A 23,160-nucleotide genomic window follows, 5' to 3' on the forward strand; every position below is an offset into this window, starting at 1 on the left:
GAAATTGTAGATACGAATAAATCCCGATTACCCAATAAACTCTGTTTTAGTGGCAAGTGAAAATATTCAATTTTCTGGTGCGCTTAGCGCAAAGAAAAATGGTGGAAACCCACCTTCTCAAACCCCTTCCCTTCGTTTTGAAGATGAGTTTAACTTTAAAACGGTTAGCCTTTCAGTAGTAAAGCGGAATATCCATTGTGTCATGACATTTTTCATGGACTCGTGGGTTTTCTGAAATTATTGCGATGTTTTCTTGTCAAAAACAAATTTTATTTCTTAAAGCGATATTATTGCCAACTTTACACACATTGAGATATATTCATATTGTGATGCATCTGGTAATATCTCGATGTCCTCAACACCATAAAATTATGTGTTGTCAGAAATTGAGGTTCAAGTTTGCATGCCTGGCTGCTTCTGAGATAAGCATTAATTATGTGTTTTCAGAAATTGAGATTCAAGTTTGTATGCCTGGCTGTGTCTGAGATCAGCATGCTTTGTGATCTTAGAAATTGAGGGCACTTGAAGCAAGCTTTGTGATATGAAAAATTGAAGGGACTTATTGCCCATTTGTAAATTGTGAAGGGAAAACACATGAAAAATCGAAGGGGCTTATAGTCCATTTGTAAATTGTGACGGGAAAACCTATAGTGGCCTGTATTGTCAATTCCATAAAATTGTTGAAGTCAATATAAAAACCTGTTGAGACACTTTTATGAAGAAATTTTTGTCGAACGTGTTGTTTGAATTGCTGTGTGTAATTACTGTTCTTAGGGTTGTTGCCTCATTGGAATTTCAGAGCCTTTGTGCTCTCTTGTTTATGCTCGTGGTGATAGCAATCTGCAGGGGTCTAAGGTCTGCTATGCATCATATCAGCGTGTAGCATGTAAAGGCCAACCTAGTTGATTATCCTAGAAATTGTTGGTATGATTGGCAATTTTCTGTACTTTAAAGGTTGGAATTCTCTCTCTCATGTTGAAAGTTATTTTATTGCTTTTGTGGAATACTGGCTACTTAGAGTGGGAGGAGGATTCATTAGGGGACATGTACCTTTTAAAACTGGACATTTTACTGCAGGCCCTCTTAGTTGGCATAATCTAAGGATTAACTAAATCACCACCACTTTGCAGGCATTTGGTGATTTGATAGAATTGGATTTCTGAATTAAAATGTTCATATGGTAGTTTCAAACATCTCGGTTAGTTCAAAATCCATAGAAATCCGGGTTTAACCTGGATTGTAGATATTCTGAAACTCAGAAAATAGATTTATATCTGTTATTATTGTATGTTGTATAATATAAGAGTACGACCAATATCATATAACAATGTTATTTTATTGTTTTTGTGGAATACTGGCTACTTAGAGTGGGAGGAGGATTCATTAGGGGACATGTACCTTTAAAATTGGACATTTTACTGCAGGCCCTCTTAGTTGGCATAATCTAAGGATGAACTAAATCACCACCACTTTGCTGGCATTTGGTGATTTGATAGAATTGAATTTTTGAATTAAAATGTTCATATTGTAGTTTCAAACATCTTGGTTAATTCAAAATCTATAGAAATCCGGGTTTAACCTGGATTGTAGATATTCTGAAACTCAGAAAATAGATTTATATCTGTTATTATTGTATGTTGTATAATATAAGAGTACTTGTTTGTAATATTTAATGATTGCATAGCAAACACTATCTTACCAGCTTATTACACATGCAAGATTGTATTGCAATCATTAAATATTACAAACTAGTAAACCATCTTATTTCAGATGCTTAGAGATCATTCTAACCTCCCTCAAAATTCAGTCTATAGCCAAAAACTTATCTTTAAGAAATATGACAGATATGACAAACATATACATTATGATTGCAGAACATGATGACGATATTCAGCTAGAGCCCATATGGGGAAGATATTATGATAGGCAGCATAAACCATCACAAATCAGCATAAAGGAAGGCTTAGCAGACCTAAAAGACCCATAAAGAGAGGTTTGAAGATATGAAATCGTACAAAATCTGAATAAACTTGTCAATAAAGGGGAGTGCTCAATACAATGCAAACTATCAATATAAGTTAATGATGTGATACTTTTATTCAAATGAGATAATGCAATAATATTTCCCCAGGTAAACACTAAGGGGTGATTTTAGAATTACTTGTACGTAGATACCTCTCTACTTGCAATTGATAAATGGAAAATCAGGTAATTGACAACACATAAGATTGAAAATAGGTTTTACTAATAAGGGAATAATTTTCTTTGTTACCAGTTCAACACAAAATGAACTAAAGATAGCAAAATGTTCAAAAATATCTAAAAATAGCATAGATTCATGGCTCTGCAATTATTAACCTGCTGAATCTTCACTCTCTCTTCACAAGTACTCGATTAAACTTCCAAACTAACTACAACTACAAATCAAGTTTAGTTAGCAGTATATTGATGGCCACAAGTTTTCAATATAAACGAAGGCTATATTCCAAAGCTATAAATATACAAAACTGAATGTAACAATTTTGAAGTTCCTGGTAACAGGCATTCTAATTGCAAGGCTATTGCCGCTCAATAGCCACATCACAAGCCATGCTAGAATGAATTAAAGTGACATTTATGCTCTTTGCTGGCAAAACGGGCCGTAATTTTCCCAATTCCTTGCTTATCCATTTAGTGACTTCTTCTGGCACATGAAAGTGCTTACATAAGCTACTCCCGTGACTTTGAAAAGAAAGTGGATGCTAAAGAAGATGATGATGAAGACGATGTAGGTGACTCCCCTCCATATGTTTTGACAGAATTTGGGAATTCACTTCCTGATGAGAAACATGTGAACTTGTTTCTCTGTTGTGTAGATTTCACTAGAGACCCTGCTGGCGAGCTTTCTTCCGTATCAGAATAGGTATGCATTGTTAAACGTCCATCCAAATAATCTACAATTTGTGAATCTGGTACATTCACTTTATATAGATCAGAAGCAGCAAGGCCAGATTCACTAGTCCACTCACTAGCACGTCCTCTGCCATTTGCTGTGCTGATATTCTCAGGTTCTGATGCCCATGAAGCACTTTGGCTACGAGGACTCCAAGGAGCATCCAGTTCATATCTTTGGTCCCTTTCAGCTCTCTGCCATAGAAAAATTGACAATTTGTCAGGCTCTCCTCAGCATGCTTTGAATCTCTAGTCTCAACTGGTTCTTATTAGCAAAACAGATCTCACCCTAGAGTGAAAGATGTACCTTTTCCTGACTATACCTTTTCTGCCTCGTATGGAAATTCCATGGTGTCCACTGGGCAAGCAAGGGCCTTCAACTGCTTACTAAGAACAAGTATAGTTTCCTGGCACTCTGCAAGCTTCCCTGCAGCCGCAGCTATGTCCTTTTCCTGAAATTACAGTTAAGTACAAGTTACTCCACTGCTATAGGACTTTAACAAACATTATTGCAAGTGTCTAGGCAGAACAGACTGACAAGGGAAGGCTGTAAAACCAACACCTCTTAATAGTTTATGTTAGGAACTGAAAACAGTGCCGGAACTATTATACATTAGTATAACCATAAACTTTCCTTCTGTAGAAAATCAGAACACTAGATGAGATTGAAAATTTATGAAAAAGTAGAGAATGCTCTGTATTGCATGAAAGGGTTCCTCATTTTCAGATTAAGCTTATCATCTGCACTAAAGAAATATGGTCACCTCTCCACTGACCTATAAATGAATGAACTTCGTTAGCCTGTATAAGATCAATGAAAATTTTCATTGGCATCACTGATTTCCATTTTCCGATGTGTTAAATTTAGAATGATGATCCCTTTTAGAGATTGAACTAAGTCTCAAGGTTGTTAGGGATGTTTGTATGAGAATCAGTATCAGGTTACTGTCTAATTTTATCCTTTATTTAGATAGTTTCCACTGGATGAAGGGAAGTATCATTTGCAGACTTGCAGTTGTGCACTTAATAGTCCAAAGTTAAACTATATTGTGTTTTCAAACCTTTTCAGATCTACTTTTTTTTTTCTAACTGAGTTAGACAAACAAAGCATCCATCCAGCAGACATTCACACAATATATTTTCCTTAAAATCTCATAGGAAAGATGGAATGCTGAGTACTTGATTATGAACTAAAAAGCTTGGGAAGACAATTTAGAGTGAAAAATTGAAGAAATTTAAGACTAAACTTCCAATCACATACACAATAAATAAACAGAATAACCAAAGCTTTCAGGTGAGCCACTCACCTCCCAAATGTAAAGACAAACTAATCTTGAATGAATATAGTGTTTGTTCAGCTAGACCAAATTTTTTCTGTATAACACAGTTGTTGTCAAGAAACGAGGTGAGAGCCATAAGTACGACGTTGCATTCAAGCTCCACAATTCTAGCTCTAGGTTTAGGAAAAGTCTTGTTTTTGAACTCTTGCAACTACATTGGATTCAAGTTCCACACCTCTAGATTTAATTTTAGAGAAACCCTTGTTTTTGAATGCATGCAGCTATGTTCGATTCTAGAACCACAAATTAAATTCTAGCTTTAATTTGACCAAAAACTATTATTTTTGATCTCAGACAAGAGGTTTGAACTTCTTGGATGAGCTGGCTAATAAAATCCTCTAAATCGACGAAAACAAAGTCCTCTGACTAACATGTCATACCATGAAATTTCATCAGTAAATTCAAATTACCATTTATTTGGCTCTGGTTTTGCTTGTGAGACGAATTGAGCTCATTGGAAGTCTAGCTCTCCTGAATGTGTTTGTATCAATGTAAGCAATGAAGGATATTGGCAGCTGTTAGGTTCCTTCCAAGAGGCATCTTCAATGGGCAGATCTTTGCACTGCACCAGATATTTTTAAGAACCCTGTTTCTTAACCTTTCATCTTTGGAAACCAGGATATGCTCATCTATCAGGATCAATTTTCCTTCCTCATCAAGGAGAGGTAAATCTTATGAAACTATCAAATCCTCTGCAATTTCCTTCTTTAAATTAAAACATGGAATGGGTTATGTACCTTGACGCTTGCTAGTAATTGTAGAGAATAGGCTACTCATTCAACTCGCTGAAGGATTGCGAAGGGACCATAACACTCAAAAGATAGTTTCTTACATACCTTTTTCATAAAAGTGGTCTGTTCATAAGGATCTCCGATTGCAAATTCTAGTTCGGATCAATGCTAGTCTCCCCTTCATTTCATCGTAGCTTGAAGCGTTTTAAGGTTATCCTTTAGAGTTTGAAAGATCTGCTGACTCTCTAGAATGTAATCTCGTTTGGTTGACTCCTTGGTGTATTGGATAACGCAAATCTGTCAATGATGGTAGCCTATATCCAGCCAAATACATTTATATATAGCCCGCCCAGAGAGACAGAGCTCCAGGACATTCGATTCAAGACAGCCTGGTTTCAGCTCAGAAACAAAATACTTGAAAACTTTTCAATATAAACACATTTTTTTAAGAAGACTAGGACCTCGCTCCTTCAACTGTAATCAGACCTGTAACAAAATGAAATCAAACTCTAATTCTGTAGTTTGCTTGGCCTAGGGTTTCCTCAGGAAACAAGTCTGAAGAATTCATCTTTTTATTGATTGTTTCAGTGCAGTTTCTAAGCCTATTCATGACAAGTTGACACCTTGTTTTGATTAGATAGTAACCTTGAAAAACTATGATGTTAAACGTTGTTTCTTGCGCATTTGGAACACTAATGTAAGCTAATCTATGCATCATACAGTAACCCGAACTGAAGCATGTCAATATGTGACCCCTGGTTTGCCTTTCCTTGCAGTCCGACGTTCCCTTCTTCCGTTTGCAAACTGGTGGGTTACTTTTCCCTCTTCGAACTCATTCGTGTAGTTCGTTTCATTCCTCCTTCCAGTTTCCTTGGCGGTTTTGGGAAATGTCATTGCAGGTTGGTAATGTTACCTCGCCCTTCATGATGATTAAGGTTCTTATGGAGCCATGGTTTCACTGCGGGCTTGGTAACCTCCCTTACAGTTTGTCATCATTCAACTCGGAGATTCTTCTTAACGCTGGAGGGTTTCGGTTTCTGCTTGTTCTGGTGACCTGGTGAGCTGCAGGGGAGTGCTGGGTCGAATGCAGCCAGCGGTTAATTCCCAAATTCCAATTGAGGTGTGAATGGCGGCAAGACGCGATGGAACCCCTGTCAGACGTCTTCATTAAACGTCATTAAATGCGTAGGATGGCGGAGCTGGGCTGAGCTCGCGGAAGGTGGCGGAGCTAGGCTGAGAAATTGCCGGCGGCCGGAGTCTGAGGTTTTTTCGGGCGGCGGAAACCGGGGCATTCCTCCCACTGGGTAGACTACAAAAATTTGTGATTATATGCTTCTGGTTGACAGAGAAATTTGTGCGTCAATGGGGCAAAGTGAGGTGGTTATCTCTTGTACCATTGGCTGACATTCTTAGCTGCCCCCGACATCTCTCCGTACATCCATAATTGTGGAATGTTGGCTGGCCAGCTACCAAACTATCTTAAACTAATTTTTGGGGAAAAGGAAAGAATTTCAAATTTAAATTTTGTCAATTTGACAATAAGGTTATTCAGCATAGTTTATTTATTCGGTAGGCATAATTATTCACCTAATCTCATTATTAGTTTTCACTCTATTGTAGTGTTATGGTCAGTGACTCAATAAGAGTGTTCCACCCTTTAATCTTGTAATCTGGTTGGAAAATTTTCATGAATAAACAAAATATGTTTATATTATTTATGATTGGTCTTTTACAACCTCTCAGATGTAGTTCAGATGGCAATAAGATGCATTGTTAAAGTTTAAAACTTCTGAGATGTAGATCAAACGGTAACATGGTGCATTGTTAAGGCATTCCTTACCATGTCATTGTTTCAGACCTAAGTCATCAAGTTTGGTGAACAAAATTGATTAAATTCAAAGTTCGCCAAATTTCATTCCTAGGTGAATTTATTCGATGAGGTTCCCAAATTTCAACCCAAACATAAACATGTACATGAATAATTTCTTGAAATTAGTTTAAAATTTTATTGAAATTTGTCTTAAGCTCATTTTGAAATCATAGAGAATTCAAAGAGGTTTGTAATAAAAAAATAAAAACAATGAAACCCTAAAGGATAAAACCTACTCGCTTAAAAAAAAATCAGATTGCCTCCACTAACGGAATGTTGTTTCTCACTGTCAAACTTGACAATGAAGGAGAGATCAATACAAGCTAAATTAGCTTTGGGAGGATGTTATACATACTTAAATTATATAAATGTATATATTTATAAACCGCTATAATAGAAGTGTAATATTTTGTTTAATTCCCACAAATAACATGATGAACTTTGATGTAATGGACAGAACATATATAGTTTAGCCGAGGGTTAGCTCAGTTGGTTGAGTCTTCATCATTAAAGCACCTATGTTATTGAGGGGTCACACTTAAATTATATAAATTTATATATTTATAAACTACTATAATAAAAGTGTAATATTTTGTTCAATTCCCACAAATGACATGATGAACTTTGATGTAATGGACAGAACATATATAGTTTAGCCATGAGGGTTAGCTCAATTGGTTGAGTCCTCATCATTAAAGCACCTCTGTTGTTGAGGGGTCACACATTCAATTCTTCCGAAACTCTTGAGGTTAGGCTTCGTGGTTGAGTAAGAAGAAAGTGATTTTTTCGAGTAGATCTTCCTGGTACAAAAAATTTTGTGGGCATAGTGGTCATTGCTCTCTAAAGACCATGAACCACATAGAAAAGAAAAAGTGTAGTATTTGAATAAAATGTAAAGGTTGTCCACGATGATCAAATGTCTTGTTAAGGCACTCCTAGATGTGTTAAGTCAATGGTTCAATTCCTTGCCCTATTTGAGTGTTTTTCTTGGATATGACCTTTGTTATATCTATATGTGTGTTATAGTTTATTTTTCATTTGTATCATATACATTTAAATTATATAAATTTATATATTTATAAACCATTGTAATAGAAATATATTATTTCAATAATATATAAAAGAATTTGTCTATGGGGTTTTAGATAGATGATGATGTCAAGTCACCAATTCAATTCTACACATTGTTGAGGTATTATTCTTCAATATAAACATGATACAGCGTCACCAAAATATATATATATATATATATATATATATATTCAATATATATATATATATATATATATATATATATATATATATATATATATTTCAATTTTATATGTGTGTGTATGTGTGTGTGTTAATTTTTTATTTATTTGTTATATCTATATGTGTGTTATAGTTAATTTTTCATTTGTATCATATACATTTAAATTATATAAATTTATATATTCATAAACCATTGTAATAGAAATATATCACTTCAATAATATATAAAAGAATTTGTCTATGGGGTTTTAGATAGATGATGATGTCAAATCACCAATTCAATTCCACACATTACTCAGGTATTATTTTTGAACAAAATCATGATATAGCCTCACCAATATATATATATATATATATATATGTTAATTTTTTATTTATACATACACATTTAGATTATATAGATTTATATATTTATAAACAATTATATTAAAATATAAAGAAATATATAACTTATATATATATATATATATATAATTTATTTTTTAATATATATATATATATATATATATATATATATATATATAATTTATTTTTTAATATATATATATATATAGAAGTATAAGCAATTATAATAGAAGTTTAATATTTCAATAATATATAAAAGTTAAATTTATTAAAGGAACATACATATATTAAAAATTATTTTAATCTTTAAATGTTGTTGTTATTTATTATTTTTATGTGTATATATATACACATTTCCATCTTCCCATTTATATAAAAAAGAGTTATATGTATATATACTCAAATTTTTTAGTATGTTAATCTTAATACCAAATTTTATTTTCAAATTTTTTATTGTTTGTTATGCAACTAAATCACAAAACAGAAGAAAAGATAGATCAACAACTTGAAAATTAGTCTCTTCGAGGGGGCAAACTTTTTTACATCACATAAATGAACACAATTCTTGGATGATACAAATGACAAGACCTCCTTGGTATATATAGGAGTCTAAGGGGTTGCAATATAATTAGAGCTTACATAACAATAATAATGTAAGGGCACAACAATAACAATAGTGGGCTTCTATGGGGCACGACAATAACAATATGGGGGCTACATGTGCACAAGAATAACAATAAGGGGGGTACGCTAACAATAAAAATAACAATAATGAAGCTACATTAGTATTATAGGGAGCTAACATGCCCCTCTCCTTCAAAAAAATGTGTCATCCTCAACGCTTGAGTAGTTGTGGATGGTTCTATATAAAATTATCATCCCCCCATGACAATATGGGGGCTACATGTGCACAAGAATAACAATAAGGGGGGTACGCTAACAACAAAAATAACAATAATGAAGCTACATTAGTACTATAGGGACCTAACATGCCCCTCTCCTTCAAAAAAAGGTGTCATCCTCAACGCTTGAATAGTTGTGGATGGTTCTATATAAAATTATCATCCCCCCATGTGGAATCTTCAACAGGTAAGTTCTTCCACTTAATGAGATACTTTGAAATTGATTAATTATGTAGTTATTGAGTTCTTGTTTCTATGGCTGCTTCAGGCTCCAATATGATTATTCCTTCCTCATCAAGTTCTGGCAATATTATTTGAACTGGAGCTTGTCGCCAATAACCTTATTTAAGCATGAAACATAGAAAACTGGGTGTACTCAGGAAGATGCAGGCAGTTCCAATTTCTATGCCATAATACCAATCTTTTGCAACACCTTACAAAAAATTCAATCACATATGTCAAAACTTATTTCACTGTGATGTTGATCTTCCTATTGTTTCATTCGATTCTGCACTAGAGTGAGATTATCTTTTAAGAGTTGGAGAAATTTTTGTTGATTCTCGATGTGATCTTCCACTACTTGAACCTTAGAATTTTATCTTAAAGATGATGTGATGGACGATGGATGATATCCATAAAGTGCCATAAATTGGGTCATTTTTGTTGCAGTATGGAAGGAAGTGTTATACCACCATTCATCTAGAGGTAACCTCTTGATCCATTGCAAAGCAACGAAGATATTCTTACAAACATTTGTTCACTATCTCAATTTTCCCTTCAGATTGAGGATGATAAAATGAGCTATGAGCTAATTGAGTACCAAGACAAAAAGATATTTCCATCCAAAAAATTTGAGTGAAAATGGGATCTTTGTCACTTATAATAATCTTTGGGTTTCCATATGTATTATCCATGTTACTAGATCCTTGCCATCAAACTTCCTCATATCGATCTTTGGAATGTGATTACTCTTCAACCCACTATTGGAGTCTCTAAAATCATAATTCATATTCCTTTTGTCCTCATCGCGATTTTCATGGAGTACCTTCCAGGACCCTTTTTATTTTTGTTTTTAAACCTTCAAACCTTCCATCTTGACATTTATCATTGCTTCCATGTCGGATTTATACCATTCTTCAAACCATCCATCTTAAACTTCCAGTTCATTTTTTGTTACTCTTTGCAGGAGCGAAATTTGTTGCACTTGGCTCGTAATTTTGATATATCATGTTGCATTTCTTCCTCTTCTTCATGCATCATACTAGAGATTTTTGTTGCCTTACTAGGTGTATCCATTTTCTTATTATGAGGCATAATGGGACCAAATAATTATTTATATGCTCCACTATGTTCTTTGAATCACTTCAAACAATTTTTTTTTTTTTAAATACACAATTCTTTCTTGCTTTTAGGAGCTCAATATTGAAACTATTGTACCTCTATAGTTTAGTCTCTCTAAGGTCTGAAATTTCGTCCTATGGTAGCCCTCTAACTCTTGTTTCTAATGCCACAAGTCAGACCAAGATTGGATTTTTCAAGATAAAGGTAAGCTCAATCTCCCACAATGACTTGATTATGGATTAGTTCAATAGAAATAACTTATACGGAATGACACGTGTCATTGTTTCAACTTTCAGCCCTGAAAATGATACACGACAAACAAAAGTTCATGCACTTTCAGTCACCTTTTACGAAATTCAAATCTGATGCTCGTAGAGAAAGTTCAGTGGCAATTTTCCCTAAATCACATGTTTGAGACTGAATTTTGGAGCATGCAAAAACCCTAAATTATTCGGACCATATCTCATAAAATATAGTGAACCAAGATCTAAAATGTTTACATGAAGTTCATCGAGATTTCGGCTCCACGTGATCGAAACTTTAGCTTTTGAAACCTTGTAGAAAAAAAGTATATCTAAAATGTGAAGATGACCTATTTGAAGTAGCGAATCCTAGAATCCAAAGCTATGATACCAAATGTTATGCAACCATATCTCAAATCAGAAGAAAAGATATAACAACAACTTAAAAATTAGCCTCTTCAAGGGGGAAACCTCATTTACATCACATAAATGAATAATTCTAGGATGATACCAATGACAAGACCTCCCTGGTATATATAAGAGTCTAAGGGGTCACAATATAATCAAAGCCTACATAACAATAATAATGTAAGTTCACAACAATAAAAATAGTGGGCTTCTACGGGGCACAACAATAACAATATGGGGGCTACATGGGCACAACATAACAATTAAGAGGGCTACACTAACAATTACAATAATGGGGTTATACTAGTATTACAAGGACTTAACATTGTCGAATTCGAGCACAAACATGAACTAGGTGACTTAGGTTCAAGCCTTGACTAACCCATCATCCATCCGTGGAGCTGAGTGGATTCAATTTGGAGGTATTACTAGTAGTGGTCAAAATCGACCTCGTGTCATGCAAGTACGGCTTAGTTATTGATTTCACCAATCGCAAAAAATAATAATAATTGATCCATTCAAGTCTTAAAATTGACAAAACATTTATGTTGTGATTCAAGGAAACACCAAAAACATAATTATATTTACATAATGGGGAAACAGGGTGTTACAACTTCTTTCTCAATTAATTCTTTGAATAATTATTTGTGATCCTTTCCACTAAGAACTCTTGGGATAAAACTAAGAAACTCATCTTGGTCATCTTCCATTTATAGTGGAGATTCCAATTAAAGATATTTGAAGCAAGAGTAGTCGTGGTCTAATATTTCATCAAATTCAAAAACAAAGTTACCATTTGGGTGACCAATTTTGGTTCACTATATTTTCCTCCCTTTAGTTGTTTTCCATTTTATGGAAGAGATTTGTCTATCTCTTGACTCTAGCGACACACTTTAACATTTAATTCTTTGGTTTTCTTCTTCTTGCAAATGAGCTATATGTAGTTTAAGGTTATCTTACCTTTCTTCTTGAGCTAACATGTTTAAGTAACTCAACTCTTCTACTTTTTCTTAAGTAGCCACTAATTGGGCTTTTGCTACTTGTCCCTTTGATGCAAAGTCAAATATAAGATTATTTGCCAAGAATATTAGGCTTGTTTTTAAACACCTTATATTTTATCACATTTGTGAGAGAAGAATCCATAAATATTCATATGTTGATCCCATGAATCCCTCCTTTAGTGAAACAAGGTTAAAGTGAAAGAGGATGGGTTCATAATTAAAAGTGGGAGAGAAACACCAAGTGATAGGCTTCTGGTCCAAAGAAGTAAAAGGAACGATGGTTTAAGAAATTACAAGATCCCTTCCATGAAGGAATCTTGTACTAAAAACCTATATAGTCTCTTGTTAATAAAACAAGGACCAATCCTTTTGTTTTTTTAGGTGAATTTTCATGCATTAGGATTAATATATAAAGTATCCAAGTTTGCATTATGTACTTCACAAGTTCTCAATGGGAGTCCTTGGTATATACCAGTGATGATATCATCAATGAAAAATCGTTATTTTTTGTGAATTTGGTGATTTTTTCTACCTCATGATTTTTCAGCTCCCAAAAACCTTGATTTTTTCAACTTTGATTTTTCAATTAAAAAATTGCTCTGCGATATAAAAAAATGTCGAGATGGTAAGTCTGCAATATTTTAAAGAAAATTTTGGGCTTTTCTTGCCCGTTTTCATTTTTTTGTGTTGGAGAAGGAAGGAGGAGAGCTTGTGGTAATCTCAAAGGAGGGATTGAGGGCCAAACAACCAGTATCATCACCAACAAAGTTTTTTTTGGGGATCAAAGGTTCGAGATCATTTTCCAAATCAGCCACGTAGACTTCTCATCTCCCATTCACAGGTATGTTCTTAAATACCCCCATGTTCTTCTTAAATATCCCCATGTTAATGATATTTTCTATACAATTTTGCATATGCTTGCTTGTCTCTTTGCCTACCAATGTTTTCCTTCTTCTTTTTTTGTCATTTGTTATGATTTTCATGCCCTTGAAATAATGTGAGGGTTTTTTTCCATAATTGGACAACAAGCTTGATCCAGGTGGATATTGGTGGCCACCTGCCAAGTCCACCTGGACCCCCACCATTGTCTTTCTCAGCATTTTCAGTTTCCTTAATTGTAGCACAACTTACTATTTTTAGCAGTTTTTCGGGTCCTGAACTTCTAGAGCCGTTTTGAGGCCCTAAACGACGTTTTTTGGGAAATCTGGGGGCAACATGGGTCCATGGACCGATGTTGCCCTTCCCAAAGTGGTAATGCTCGGATAGATCTTTCTAACGAGCTATTGTACGCGTCAAACGGAGATCGTATGCCAAAGTTACGACCCTGGGAAGTTGATGTACTAATTTACCCAAACGGGGCCCACAGTTTGGCGTTTCATCTCCTAGGGTTAGGTTTTGGAAGGTTAAGGGTTTTCCATTGTTTCTCAACAATAAATAGGCCTTCGAGCCTCATTGTAACACAGTTCAGAGGCATGTAGCCATCACATCTCTTCTCAGAGATAAGCTACCATCGCCCTAGCTAGTTTATTGCCATTTCTGTTTGTAAGCATATTTCAGTATTTTCCATTAATGAAATGAAGTATTATTTCCGCTGCATCTTTGTGTATATGGTTACCTTTGTAATTTGTTGCGTTCCTGTTTAAATCCGGATCAGTGGTATCAGAGCGGTCTGTTTTTTCTCTGTTTTTCTTTGCATGTCCCCAACAAGGTCGGGATATAAGGAGTTAGGGCTTGAACTGGTTGAACCTTTGCAAGACCAGCCTCGCAAATCCCGACGGCCTCCCATGGCGGACGAGAAGAAAGACGAGGGGGCAGGAGATCCCATCAAAATCTTGCTCGAAGAAGCGCTCGAGCGACAACGGAACGCGATGATGGACAGCTTTGCGCAGATCCTTCAGCGGCTACCCAGAAGCGGCGCATCGGCTTCCAGCAGCTCCTCTGGAAACGCCACACCCTTTAAGGTACAAGTTAATTTTGAAATCCCCATATTCGAGGGTCAGATATACGCTGATGCCGTAGATAAATGGTTAAATATGCTAGAGGGTTATTTTTCTGTTCATGAATTTTCGAGTCGGGAAAAGATTGTTTTTGCTCTTCTCAAAGCAGCCCCCCACGTCAAGGACTGGTGGGAAACCTACTGCGAGCAGAAGGATGAAAGTACTGGTTCACTATTTTCAGCCGCACCCACCTGGGATTCGTTCCGGGATGCCATCAAGGAGCAGTACTACCCTGTCGGAAGCTATGAGGATGAATACATAAAGTGGACCACACTGCGGCAGGGAAGGGACCAAGACGTGCCGGAGTTCACCAATCTTTTCCATACCCTTCGCACAAAGTTGGGTATCAAGGATTCGGAGCAACATTTGATACTCAAATACCGTGGCTGCCTGCACAAGTACATCCAGGAAGAAATACAGTTCCTAAACATCTCCTCGCTCGGCGCAGCATACCGGTATGCCGTCAAGGTCGAACATAAGTTTAAACAAAAGAAGCGAGACTTTGGATCTGCGAATCCAAAGCAGGGGAAAGGTGCCCCTAAACCACAGAACAAAGGACAAAGCCAAGGCGGGACAGACCAAGACAACCAGCCGAAGCTGCAAGCAAAGAGCAATGCCGCGAAGCCGAGAAAGGACACTGGAAAATGGTGCAAGTTCCATAAGAGCTCCACTCACAACACAAGTGAGTGTCGGGCCAAGCAGTCACTGGCGGCTGAGCTAAAGGTTTCAGAATCAGATGCATGTTCCGACTCTGAGTCAGAACCCGATAAGGGGTATGAAAAAGGGAAGCAGATCATTGATGCGGATCCCAGCGCCACTGTTGCTACCGCAAAGATCCAGAAAAATGAATCCGAAGATCCAAAGGAGGAGGAGCGTCTCTTCCACTCCCAGATGTGGGTAAAGGGCTCCCCGATACAGTTCATTGTTGATAGCGGGAGTCAAAAGAACCTCATTTCGGTAGAGGTCGTGAAGCGGTTGGGCTTACCGACCACAGCACATCCACAACCATACACCATTGGGTGGCTTCACCAAGGGCGAGATCTTCGCGTGAGCCAACAGTGTCGCCTTCCATACAACATCAAGCCCTTCACGGATGAGGTATTGTGTGACATTGCTCCCCTTGAAGTTTGTGATGTATTGCTAGGACAACCATACTTGTGGAAGCGACATGCTGTGTATGAATCAAGGCCCCGTGCTGTTATTATTACATTGGGAAATAAGTTGTTCAGGATACCAGAGGTAGCACCACCTGCCGCCATCTCTTTGATTACTGCAAAACAATGCAGTAAGATCATTTCCAAAACCAGGAAATTTGTTTTCCTGATGATACGCCCTCAAGGGAAGAAGAAGACAGTGGCCGCGGCCTCCAAACGGGGTCCCTCTGCACGGCAGCTACAGATGGACAAGATTGTGGAGGAGTACGAAGACATCTTCACCTCCCCGGCAGGGGTTCCTCTGCACTGTCAAGTCAAGCACTCCATCGATCTGACCCCAGGTGCGCCGCTACCCAATGGACCAATTTATCGGCGCTCCGTTCTGGAGAACAATGAAATCAAGAGGCAAATTCAGGAGCTCCTGCAGAAAGGTCACATCCGTCCGAGTTCTTCGCCCTGTGGGAGCCCGATAGTGTTGGTACAGAAGAAGGATGGGACGTGGAGACTCTGTATTGACTATCGGGCGCTGAACAAGATCACTGTCCGTAATAGGTACCCGATCCCGCGGATTGATGACCTCCTAGACCAACTAAAGGGGGCGAAATATTTTAGCAAGATCGATCTGAAGTCAAGATATCACCAGGTACCAATTGAACCCTCAGATGTGTGGAAGACTGCCTTCAAATCCAAGGAGGGCCTCTTCGAATGGTTGGTCATGCCTTTCGGATTGACGAATGCTCCTGCAACCTTTATGAGGCTAATGGATGACATCTTGCGGCCATTCACCAACTCCTTTGTAGTAGTATACTTGGATGACATTCTGATCTTCAGCCAGAGTTGGGAAGAGCACCTCCACCACATCCGACAGGTTCTCCAAACACTGCGGCAACACAAGCTATGTGCCAATTTGGAGAAATGCACTTTTGGCATGACCGAGGTTCAGTATTTGGGATACATCATTGATGAACAGGGGGTGCATGTCGATCTAGCCAAGGTCTAAGTCATTCGGGATTGGCCCTCTCCAACCACTCTAACAGAGCTCCGCAGCTTTCTAGGTCTTGCCAACTTCTACCGCAGGTTTGTGTTGGGATTTTCTCATATTTCTTGGCCCTTGAGTCAAGTCACCAAGGGCGGGGCGAAAGCAAAATTCTTTTGGTCTGAATCTCAACAGAAGGCATTCAGGGAGTTGAAGGATCGCCTCTGCACAGCACCAGTGCTCGCGTTACCAGATTTACAACAACCATTTGAGGTCGAGACAGATGCCTCTGACTATGCTATTGGGGCAGTCCTTACTCAACATGGACATCCAGTGGCATATCACAGTGAAACACTTTCAGACACAGTCCGGAAGTACCCCACTTATGATAAAGAGATGTATTCCATTGTACAGGCCTGCCGACAATGGAAGCATTACATTTTGGGGAAGGAAACGGTCATCCACACAGACCACCGACCTCTGTAGTTCATACAGACCCAAGGGAAATTGCAGAATGATCGCCGTCAGAAGTGGTCTACATACCTGCAACAGTTTCACTTGAATATCAAGTATAAAAAGGGCAGCACCAATAATGTTGCAGATTGCCTCAGTCGACCACCGATCATGGCGCTAACCACCGTGCTCAACTCTTGCGGGCACGAGACTTCTGATTGGCCACTTCTCTACAAAAGCGACCCAGAATTCGGCCACACATACCAGACACTCTTGGAGGGTCGGCAGGTTGTAGATTTTCACCTCCAGGATGCCCTATTATGCCACCTCGGTCACCTCTGTGTTCCTTCAAGCGAGCGTGCCAAGATGATTTGGGAAGCACACTACAGTCGGGCTGCTGGGCATTTCGGGGTCGAGAAAACAGTGGCAGTACTGCAAAACTATTTCTATTGGCCGAATCTTCGACAGGATGTTGGGAAGTACATCCGATCATGTACTGCCTGTGCCATTGCCAAACCGACCATTAAGAAGCAAGGCCTCTATACCCCGTTGCCTACCCCTAGTCGACCTTGGGAATCCATATCCATGGATTACATGTCAGGCCTTCCTTCCACTAAGCATGGAAATGACTGTGTTTTTGTGGTCGTCGACAGGTTCTCAAAGATGGCCATTATGATGGCCTGTAAGAAGAATATCACAGCAGAAGCCACTGCTAAACTCTTCTTTGAACGAGTGTGGGTGCACTTTGGGATCCCACAGTCTATCATCTCAGATCGGGACAGTCGGTTTCTCAGCACCTTTTGGTCCAGTCTCTGGTCAATGCTGGACACCAAACTCACGAAGTCCACAGCCTTCCATCCTCAAACTGATGGCCAGACAGAGGTTGTCAATAGGATGATTGTGCACATTCTGCGCATGTATAACTCGAAGCATCCACGTACATGGGACGAGAGCCTCCCCTACGTTCAACACAGCTACAACCGAGCTCTTCACAGCTCCACTGGCCATAGCCCTTTTCAGGTGGGTTTCGGATTCCAGCCACTATGCCCCATTGATGTGGCCATGCCACTTGCAGCTACTCACATGAATTCAGCTCATGTCCAGTCCGAAACAGATAAGGCCACCAGCTTCATTGAGCGCATCCAACATATTCGCCAGCAGGTCCATGACATTCTTGAGAAATCAAATGCCAAGTACAAGCAGCGACATGATCAACATCGGGTGCCACACAAGTTTCAGGTGGGCGACAAAGTCTGGTTGCATTTGCAAAAGGAACGCCTTACTGGAGCCTATCGAAAATTGAGACCACTCCGATATGGTCCTTACACCATTACTAAGGCTATGGGAGACAATGCATTTGAGCTCAGCATTCCCCCATTCCTTGGCCTGCACCCAGTATTTAATGTGGACCGCCTTCGGCCATACTTTCCACCATTTCTAGACACATCCGACATTGCAGAACAGCTCAAACCCACAGAATTAAATCCAGATTGCATGGAACAAGCTGCAACTGATCGGATCATGGACACACAGATCAAGAACACTCACCAACAGAATATCCAACTGTATCGAGTTGTCAAAGCGGGCCAACTCCTTCAGCAGGGCAAGTGGCTCACCAGGGAACAAGTTCAGCAGAAGTTTCCTCATCTCATGGAGGAGCTCAACGCAATGGGGACCATTGCTTCCTAAGGGGGGAGGAATGATCCAGGTGGATATTGGTGGCCACCTGCCAAGTCCACCTGGACCCCCACCATTGTCTTTCTCAGCATTTTCAGTTTCCTTAATTGTAGCACAGCTTACTATTTTTAGCAGTTTTTCGGGTCCTGAACTTCTAGAGCCGTTTTGAGGCCCTAAACGACGTTTTTTGGGAAATCTGGGGGCAACATGGGTCCATGGACCGATGTTGCCCTTCCCAAAGTGGTAATGCTCGGATAGATCTTTCTAACGAGCTATTGTACGCGTCAAACGGAGATCGTATGCCAAAGTTACGACCCTGAGAAGTTGATGTACCAATTTACCCAAACGGGGCCCACAGTTTGGCGTTTCATCTCCTAGGGTTAGGTTTTGGAAGGTTAAGGGTTTTCCATTGTTTCTCTACAATAAATAGGCCTTCGAGCCTCATTGTAACACAGTTCAGAGGCATGTAGCCATCACATCTCTTCTCAGAGATAAGCTACCATCGCCCTAGCTAGTTTATTGCCATTTCTGTTTGTAAGCATATTTCAGTATTTTCCATTAATGAAATGAAGTATTATTTCCGCTGCATCTTTGTGTATATGGTTACCTCTGTAATTTGTTGCGTTCCTGTTTAAATCCGGATCAAAGCTTGATTTTAGTTTTTCACCATTTTATGCACCTTCTTATTGCCATTTTCATTTAAAATAATCTAATTTAATTTTTTATTTTTTTGAAATGAGGCTTTTATTTTTTATGTGGTGGGGGTTTAATGTTTTTTTTTTTTTTTGGTGCCCTAGTATTGAATTTTGAATTTGTCCATTTCCACTGCAAATATGCCAAATGACTTGGACCCATTTTGGCAATATGGGGAACCTAAAGGTGGGATGTAACACCCTCCTCCCACATCTACCTAAGCAATTGTCTAGTCGGTGTAAACATGCGACGAGAGGCCACTATGATATGATTCGACCTCCTAAGTCACATTAAGTAAGTGGAACCGACGGAAACACACCATGTAGACATCCAAAATCATCAACAAAACCCTCAGAGGACAAGTCACCCACTCAGACACCCTGTCCCTGGGTCCAATTTTTGTTTTATGTATCTTGGGCCATAGTCACTTTCATGCTATGGGCAAGGGAGAGACCAACAACCTAAAGTCGCTCTCACAAGCTCCCTACCAGCGGCTGTGGACCAAAATTTTTCAATGATGTGTCAACAACTCCGGGATTCGAGCCACTTTTTCAGGCCCAAAGCCCAGATCACTACCCAGAACTAATCCATCTCTTCAAATCAATGAAGTAACATGGAAATGAAAGTACTAAAGCATTATTCAAGACCTTGACTGGATCCCTACTAGCCATGACAGGTATTTCGTCAAACATATCATCGACATGTAATCTATAGGTGTAAATAACATAGTTAAGCGTAGGGATCTCATACTTATGTGAGAATCGCTATGAACCATTATTTCCTCGTGCCATTTGCAACATTATCATCTATTAGGTCATAGCCAAATTATCCATTCATGTACAAGTAAAAACATGCTGAGAGCCATTCATAATTGTTGTCATAAAATGTGCATATAACCAGCATAATAGGAACGAAAATAAAATAAACATGATAGTCATCAAATCCATAAATACATCAGTACCTTTACACATGGAAATCAAGGAAATGATTTCTGATTAATGAATGCAATGAACCAACCAGAGATGGGACTACCACGTTCCACCCGACCATAGAATGGCTGAGCCAAATCTCTCTTCATCCATTCACCCCTGTGCCATATTCCAAGCATGAATGTGGGATCTCATAGAACACATCAATCAAAACTCATCCAAGGATTCCAGAGGCCATCCACCTCAACCCATCAAACAATGATTCCACCTCACAGTTGGACATCACCAAAACCATCATCAGATTGGTCTCCATCCAAGCCTTCCAAGGCTTCTAGAGCATTTATACAACCAAGGCTTCAAAAACTAGTAACTCAAGCCACAACTTATACAGGGTTTCTAGAGCACTTTTCCAACCAAGGGTTTCAGGACTAGTAACTCAACCCACTAAGGGCTTCTAGAGCATTTTTCCAACCAAGGCTTCGAGGACTAGTAACTCAACCCAAGCTATTATAGGGCTTCCAGAGAGTTTGTTCAACCCGAGCATCCAGGACTAATAACTCAACCCAAGCTAAGGAAACATGAGAACCAACAAAAACAAAACAATGAAAGCAAACCCACAATCACCATGGCTATTCAGGAAATGGCAAGGCTAGGCAATCCAAGGAATCCTCCATGCTAATGACAGGTCACAACTAAGAATCGACATGCATATGTCATGCATGCCAAAACCAGTGAAGAAATCATGCATGTAACTTGGTACCTACAAGAAAATCTGATGTAGTTGTTGATGTCGATGCCTTCTTGCGCTTTCCTGCTCTTCCTTTTCCTTCTGGCTCCAAGAATCCAAGTATGTCACACCCTCCAAGAGTGCTCCAATAAATCTCTAAGTATCCAAGAGTATGAGAGAGAGAGAGAAAATGAGAGAGCTCCAACATTGAACTGAAAAAAGGTTACCCACTGATCCTCAAAAGCATTTTTATGAATGAGGCCTCTATTTTCTTCATTTTCCATTAATTTCCTTCATTTTCCTCCTTACATGCAACCTATGACCTTTCAGCTCCTTTTTCTCCTAATTTCCATTATTTTCATAAATAAATGTGCCAAAATGCCTTTTAATGCCTTTGCCAATTTCCTTAGCCATAAAAAACCAAATGAACACCCACTAGGATGTCTTTCCCAACATTTAGCTTGGAATAAGTGTCCCATTCATCCGTGGTTATTGTTTTTAACCTTATTACATGGAATTTTCACCAGGGCTATTACATGGGACAAAATGGCAAAGACTAAATTGAAAATTTTGTGAGCAGCATATGATAGGAGGGATTTTCCAGTTGAAATATCATTTGGCTAAAATCCCCAGGCATGATGTTCATATTTGCGCTTTATCTAACCCATAGGTTATGAGAGATGCACATGATGCAATTTATGTATGAGACGAGAAGAGAGAAAAGGTAGTTGCAAATCGGGTTGAATATGTAGGCATAACTTTAGTGCTATCTACCTTTGAGTATGAGGGTAGTGGGAGGGGCTCCACAGCTTCACTTCATCATTTTTTGTTCCACAAACTAGAGTTGGAGCACAACCTTCGGTCAAGTTACAAAGTAAAAAAAGGAGAAGCAAGAAGCAAACAAGGATATGGGGAGGTGTCTTTTCTAGAGATAACTTACCTCTCAACATCACAAAAAACAGTCCATTTTGATAGCCAGCATGTGATGTTATTGTTTTTGTGGGCCCATGATACAAAAGCATTACATATGAGGAATTGTATGGGGCCAATCCTTCAAGCAGAAAAAGAATAACATCATATCTAGTTGGTGAAGTTAAAGAAACCATGGGAGCTCTCTAGATGCACAATGATGTCTAATGGTTGGATGGATAGGAAGGGTAGGACCCTTCTAAATTTCTTGGTCCACTTTCCTAGAGATACCATGTTTATTAAGACAATGGATGCATCAACACGTATAAAAGATTCAATATTGATATGTGAGTCGTTAGATGGGTTCCTCTCGAAGATTGATTTACATAATGTGGTGCAAATCATAACAGATAATGCAGCTAATTATGTGGTTGTTGGTAGGATGCTTATGGATAGGCACCACTCATTGTTTTAGACTCCATGTGTTGCACATTGTATCCATTTGATGCTTAAGGATATGGGTAACTCTACTTCATCAAATAAGTGATTGATGTGGCTAGGAGAATCCCAAAGTTCATATATTATCATGCTTTTGTTCTTAGCCCCATGAGAAGACACACCAGAAACAGGAAGTTGTGGCATCCTGCAATCACACGTTTTGTCACCAAATTCATTACTCTTTATTCTTTGCTTCAATTTCATTTTGAGTTGAAGCAAATGTTTTTTTTATGAGTGGCATGATTGTAAATATAAAAACAAAGGAGATGGGAGATCCATTGTTAAATTGGTGTACATTGACTCCTTTTGGAAAGGAATAGAAGAAGTGTGCTCAATAAGTGAAGCGTTAGTAAGGTTCTGAGATTGGTATATAGTGATAAGCTTGCAAAGGCTTATTTGTATGAGGCCATGGATAGGGCCAAATAGATTATTCGAGCTTATTATGTGGACAAGGGTACCCCTGGGCTTAATAAACACATGATATTATGGGATGTGATTGATAGTTGGTGGATAGGGATGCTTCATCGACCCATACATGCAACAACACTTTTCCTCAACCCCACATTTTCCTACAAATGCAACTTTGATTTTGATGGCGAGGTGATGTAAGGGATCCATACTGGTCTTCATAGGATGGTACCTCATACTAAGATTTGTAGCACAATAAATTGCAAGATAGAGAGGTATTGGTATTAGACTATTTGGCTTTGATGATGTTATTTGTGAAAGGACCTCCTTGATGCCACATAAGTGACAAGTCATGACTCATTATAATTTACTAA

At 38.5% G+C, this 23,160-nt stretch overlaps 1 protein-coding gene across 1 annotated transcript; it reads right to left on the bottom strand.

The window, feature by feature from the left end:
- Nucleotides 1–2,285: 2,285 nt before the first annotated feature.
- LOC149249487 (uncharacterized) lies at nucleotides 2,286–6,332 on the bottom strand. Its single transcript, XM_089456269.1, has 3 exons — nucleotides 4,682–6,332; nucleotides 3,255–3,383; nucleotides 2,286–3,126 (listed from the first exon to the last, which is right to left on the bottom strand). The coding sequence occupies exons 1-3, from the start codon at nucleotides 4,682–4,684 to the stop codon at nucleotides 2,710–2,712; spliced, it is 549 nt and encodes a 182-aa protein (XP_089312395.1). The 5' UTR covers nucleotides 4,685–6,332; the 3' UTR covers nucleotides 2,286–2,709.
- Nucleotides 6,333–23,160: the final 16,828 nt, after the last annotated feature.

The sequence above is a fragment of the Pinus tabuliformis genome, chromosome 7, assembly GCF_031772625.1.
Source record: "Pinus tabuliformis cultivar Carrire ecotype Pingquan chromosome 7, CPIR1, whole genome shotgun sequence".
NCBI classification, from domain to species: domain Eukaryota; kingdom Viridiplantae; phylum Streptophyta; class Pinopsida; order Pinales; family Pinaceae; genus Pinus; species Pinus tabuliformis.